Source organism: Antennarius striatus, chromosome 7 (genome assembly GCF_040054535.1).
Source record: "Antennarius striatus isolate MH-2024 chromosome 7, ASM4005453v1, whole genome shotgun sequence".
NCBI classification, from domain to species: domain Eukaryota; kingdom Metazoa; phylum Chordata; class Actinopteri; order Lophiiformes; family Antennariidae; genus Antennarius; species Antennarius striatus.
In genome coordinates, this window is record NC_090782.1 from 20,705,695 (window position 1) to 20,711,272 (window position 5,578).

Sequence of the window (5,578 nt, forward strand, 5' to 3'; positions counted from 1 at the left end):
GACCCTGACCTACTTTTCTCAAGGTCATCAGCTCATTTTCATCCCCTTTGCCGCCCGAGTAATGTGCTTTTTCTTTCATTTTCCATCTGCAACGGTTGTGAAGATATTTGGTGGACTAACGGATGGACGGACGAATACACAAACACTGACAATTACAATACAACACCGCTTTGAAGCGGGATGTAATGAAAATATCTGAATAATAAAGAAACACATTTAAAGAACCCTAATCAACACTTTACATCATGTGTGTTTGTATAGTAAAAATATAATATTGTTTCCATGACTTCCTACTGTGACCTTTATAGTTTTTCAGACAATCACCATAATAATATGCAATCCAAAGGTTTTCTATTTTATATTATTTTATTCTTTTTTTTTTTGACAAACTTGTATGTAGCAGGCTATGCTTTCTTCATATTCCAGTACACATTTAGAAATATTAACCAAATCCTGAGCAAAATCTGTGATGGTGATTAATGTATACTTGTTCCCCTTTAAACCACTTTTTTTATTTTTCAAACTTTCACAAAGGAAAATACTGTACGTAGAAATCAACTCCATGACTGTTGATGGTAAAATACGGTCATGGATGTTTGTTCAGGCTCCAGAATGCATCATCTATACACCAGAAATGTTTCCACATCCAGAATACTTTGGCTTCATACATCCTGAGAGTTGCTGTTCTGCTAAAAAGTTTGGAGCTTTTCTTTGTCAATTTTGGCAACCAAAAGCAACCACACAAATATCCACAGTCTGATAAACTGTATGTGTCCATATGTCTGAAAATTGTATCGCTTGTGTAAAGCCTGGCCTTATAAATAACTTGTGCACAGACCAAAACAAAAAACAAGTGCTACAAAAAGCTTTAAATTTAAACATTTCACATACATACGGCTAGAAAGATTTCTCTATCCTTGCAAATAAAATACTGCAATGATTTAATCACAATTGCATGCTTTTGGCTTTTTCAATAGGTAGCTGGTGGGGACTGTGATATATTTTAAAAGATAAATAAAATGTTTATCCTCTGACCTTAATGTAACACAAACCTATATTTGAGAGCACCGATATTCAAAATTGGTTGTCCTTCAGAGAATAAACCTCAAACACTATTGAACAATCGGAGATGTTTCTACCTGGCGCAGCTCGAAAGAAGAACTCATCATTTGTGATTAATTGTCTTTCATTGCTCTCTTTCCAACCCCAGAAAGAGCTTCCCCTCTTCCTTCTACTCTACATCATTTTCTTCTTCATCCTCCATACCAGGGAGCTCTTTCTCTGGCAGCAGGCCATAGCTGTTGAGGAAGCTCTCCAGATCAGGGGCAAAAAACTCTTCATTGAGGTGCTGTGTGCAGGCCAGGAAGTTTCCCAGAAGTTCCCCGGCCTTGTACACCAGCAATGTGGGCAACACCTCATCTGAGAAACGCTCAGCAGCACCGGATGCAACCGCATCAATCCTACAGAATTTTACGGTGGGGTACTCAATGGCCAGGCAGTCGAGGCAGTTGTTGAGCTCCTCACAACCTTTGACCCCAACCTTGTAGATGTGGACGACCACTACTGTGCTATAATGCTCCTTCTCTATGACTTGTAAGAAGGCCTCTCCACTGTCCAGATCATGCACACCTTCAAACTTGGGCCCAAAGCTGAGTTTCTCATGCATCTCCTGCATGCACTGCCTTCGGTATTTCTTCAGACATCCCTCATCCTCCTCCTTGAGCAGTTCGTATTCTTGCACACTCATCTGAAAGAATAACATGACATTACAAGTTACAACATATTGTAAATGTAAATGTGATCAATTTATTAATCTCCGAATGGAAATTCTTTGTCCACTCTAGCACATACTGTTGTTTGGTATTTTGATGGATTTATTCATTCATAAGGTGAGAAATTCTCACATTTTCTTGCAAAATCCATTCGACAACAGGGTCGCATTCAATTGAAGCTCCTGACATGATGTATCTGAACATGTTTGTTTGTACCTTGCGGTTGAGGTTTGCTCTGGAGTCATCTTTAGGCCTGTTCGGGGATGACATTTGTCTCAGCAATTCCCTTTTTGCAGGAGGCAAATTTTCCTGGTCCATACTTTCTAACTTGAACCTCCTCCAGTCATTGATGACTCCTTTTGGACCTATGGAGAAGGCACATATCATTTGATAGTCTTATGGTAAGAATCTATGACGTATTTAAGCTGAATGACAGACTACTGTGAAAAATAGCAGTATGCCTCCATGAATCCATGACTGTCATTGTGTCCTGTTTTAATTCAAGGGTTAAAGCTTCATCCCAACCCTCCAAGAAGTGCACTATTTACACCGGTGTTACATAAGAGAAAGAAGATTAGCATGTCAGTTAAACTGCCAAAGCTTCACAGATCTGTCCTTAGCATTGGATTTCCTGTTTGCCATTTCAAGTTAGATTCTCTCCAATCAATATTTCTCTTTGTTATCTGAAAATTCAATTTCTGTTGCAAAGGTAAAGGATTGCTTAATGACTAACCAAAATTAACTCCATAACAAATATTCCAGGCACAAACACAATGGCCACCAGATTGTACAGATGCTAAATTAGAGTGTGATATTTGAAAGCAGTGCTTCCACTCACCTGTCTGGGTGGCAGTCTCTTCCAGATCAATCATTCTGTCAGACATGTTAACTGTTTTCCTGCGAGGGAACAAAAATGAAAATCAGACGAAGTTAAAGTAAACTCACATGATGATTTACAAGATCAGGGCTTTGGCGTCTGAATAATTATTTTACTTCTTTAAGGTATCAGTGGCATCTAACACTTGTTTGTTTTCATTGTTCCCAATTAGATAATTGTAAAGTTGCAGATTTAAAATCTTTGCACTGTGACGTTTCTTTCATGTGAATCCTGGGATACTTAATTAAATTAATGTAATCTAAGAGGATTACTGATGTGGAGCAGATCATTCCCTTGGTTGCCGTAAAACAGAATGGATGGGACTGTCTAGTAAATATATAATAAGAATGTCTGTATATAACATAATCAATGCACAAATCGCTGTATTAGTAGGGGGAAACAGAGATAAATAAAAAAACAGTTCTCCTAAGTTACATATCACATGATTAAATCAGTACGTAAATGATAATTATTAATTATTTATATATCAAAAATGTCGATGCATTTGTGTCATATGTAGATTGACAGACACTCTTCACTTCAGTACATTGTGGGTAAAGTCACTGAGAGTATCTCCTGGCAGAGGTCCAGTATTACAATTAGCAGAGCTTTCCTTCCTTCCTGCATGCAGTCACGATGCTGATCTGGCATGGTGATCTCTGTTGCCACCTCAACGCCCAAATCTACTTGTGAAGATTTTGCGTGATTAGTTCTAGCATGAGCAAAAGATGATTGAATAAATGCTACAGTTGTTCTGGTGTGTGTGTGTGTGTGTGTGTGTGTGTGTGTGTGTGTGTGTGTGTGTGTGTGTGTGTGTGTGTGTGTGTGTGTGTGTGTGTGTGTGTGTGTGTGTGTGTGTGTGTGTGTGTGTGTGTGTGTGTGTGTGTGTGTGTGCGAGAGACGAGACAAAAAAAGCCCTGTAAAAAGTTGGCTTTTCATTACACGGAGACTCATGACTAAATTCAGCACCAAAATAAAGAAGCTTTTGTTCTCAGATGATGTAAAAGCATTTTAACAAGAAAAAATGTAAAACATATGTCAAAAACATCGTAGTATGATACTGAATGCTGTGATATGGTTTTAATGGAAAATAGTATATAATAAAAATAAACGTGGCCCCGGCAATCTGTCTCAAATGTGTGCAGAATATTTGAAACAGATTGTGTGCATCTCATTCATGTTTCCACACAGAACTTTGATTTGATTTAGCTGGGGGTTTTTTCCGCATAAATAAGGCATTTCAGTGGATTTTTCCTTACCTTCAGAAGTCACAGTACAGTCCTCCCTTTGTGTCAGTCGCTAACCTTGAACTGATCTGCAGCCGATCACTTCACCAAGTTATCTGTTGCTGGATGGTGTGTGTTTTCTTGTGCGCGTCTGTGTATTCTTCAGCCAATGAGCTTGGCCTAATGGAGATTTAAAAAAACCAACCCTATAGACCAAACGGAAATAGAGCATAGATCCTAAGAGGATTTCGCTACTGGAATTAGAAGCCCCTACTTGATAAAGGCCAGACTACACACAATGAAGAAAGAACAAGAGAGGCAGAGGGAGAGAGGGAGAAGAGGGGGGCAGATAGATGGAGAACAGACAATTTACTTTTTTTGATTCCGTAAATTAATAGTTGCTTCTATTCAATTGCAGCGTACAAGAACTACTCTTTCACTATAAACTGCAGACCCACAGTTTGCTTAAAAAAATGTGTTGAGAATTCTCCAAATAACGTTTCCTATAAAAATAAATATAAAAAATAATATATAAACAACATTTCCAACAATGTTTTCAACAAGATAAATTTTCACATGTTAATGAACAAATGATGTGGCTTTTTCAAAAGGCTTATAGCTACAGGCATGGAATGTCCAGTGAGGTTATATCATGTGCTTCTCGATAACACTGAAAACAAACATCACACTGTGGTCTCGCCTCCCTTCCTTTAACACTTCCCTTCAAGTTCCTTCAGAAGATTAGGTGAGAATAATTAGCATAACAGAAAATAGTAGATTCATTCTCTTGTCACTACTAGAAACCTCAAAAAACTGACAGTGGAGTACGTATAAATATTTAAATATTTCACGTAGAAAGCACTTAGGGTCTTTGACACAAGAATACCATGTTATATGATCCATTCTGTATAACAAGGAATTTTTTCTCTGTTTTACTCTAAAATAAAATAAAAAACCTAATAGTAGAGGACAATACAGTGTACAATACTTCATAAAATATACATTTATATTTGTAATATTTGTAGATTACATTGAAATGCTGCTGCTTTTCATGGAAAAAAACAAAAAGGAAGGAGAGAGAAAATTTTCCATCATTCTCAGTTTTCTTTAAAGGTTTATATTATTTTTAAGAAAATACTAAATAGTTGCTCAAAATAGTCTTTAACCCAAATGTCCAGCCTAGCTTTACAATGTGGTTTCTATATGTTTACTATCTGATGTTTCACTGAAGAAAAATGTCCAGGGCATTATCAGCCAGCTAATCTTTGACGGAACGTTTCCTCAAGCTGCAGAGGAACAAAAGGAACACCTCAATCATGTCTTTCCCTACTCACCTCAATGTCAGCTTTCCTTCAGATGAGTCCTGAATCACTGCTATGCAAATAGAAACGGTCAATTCTCTCCACGCCCATACAATATTTTCAGACACAACTCATACAGCCGTGTTTGACTTCTGTCCTTCACCCATGTGTCATGTATTTATTGGCTTAAAGGATTACTTGTCTTTTTTATTCAGGCACACAGAGAATGCATGCCAGCTGGGGTTCCACTATTCCCAGTCCCTGGACAAGCATTGCATGCTTAAAATGGAACCAGCTATTTAGCACCTCCAGTTCTATATCTATCTATCTATCTATCTATCTATCTATCTATCTATCTATCTATCTATCTATCTATCTATCTATCTATCTATCTATCTATCT

The 5,578-nt window shown here is 37.6% G+C and overlaps 1 protein-coding gene across 3 annotated transcripts; it reads right to left on the reverse strand.

Moving 5' to 3' along the window:
• Positions 1-347: 347 nt before the first annotated feature.
• On the reverse strand, positions 348-5,331 carry pdcb (phosducin b). Of its 3 annotated transcripts, none has more exons than XM_068318762.1 (5): positions 5,210-5,331; positions 3,909-4,081; positions 2,611-2,669; positions 1,989-2,137; positions 348-1,747 (listed from the first exon to the last, which is right to left on the reverse strand). In XM_068318762.1, exons 3-5 carry the CDS (start codon positions 2,654-2,656, stop codon positions 1,232-1,234), a joined length of 711 nt encoding a protein of 236 aa, XP_068174863.1. In that variant the 5' UTR covers positions 2,657-2,669; positions 3,909-4,081; positions 5,210-5,331; the 3' UTR covers positions 348-1,231. The 3 variants fall into 3 exon arrangements, with proteins under 3 accessions (XP_068174863.1, XP_068174862.1, XP_068174864.1); XM_068318761.1 differs by having other exon boundaries at positions 3,909-4,164; positions 5,210-5,307; XM_068318763.1 differs by having other exon boundaries at positions 3,909-4,055; positions 5,210-5,251.
• Positions 5,332-5,578: the final 247 nt, after the last annotated feature.

Coding starts and splice junctions, on each gene's coding strand:
- pdcb (XM_068318762.1), bottom strand. CDS start 2,656: ATGTCTGACAGAATGATTGATCTGGAAGAGACTGCCACCCAGACAG. Junction 2,138..2,610: donor AGAGACTGCCACCCAGACAG/GTGAGTGGAAGC, acceptor CCTTCTCCATAG/GTCCAAAAGGAGTCATCAAT. Junction 1,748..1,988: donor GAGCAAACCTCAACCGCAAG/GTACAAACAAAC, acceptor TTATTCTTTCAG/ATGAGTGTGCAAGAATACGA.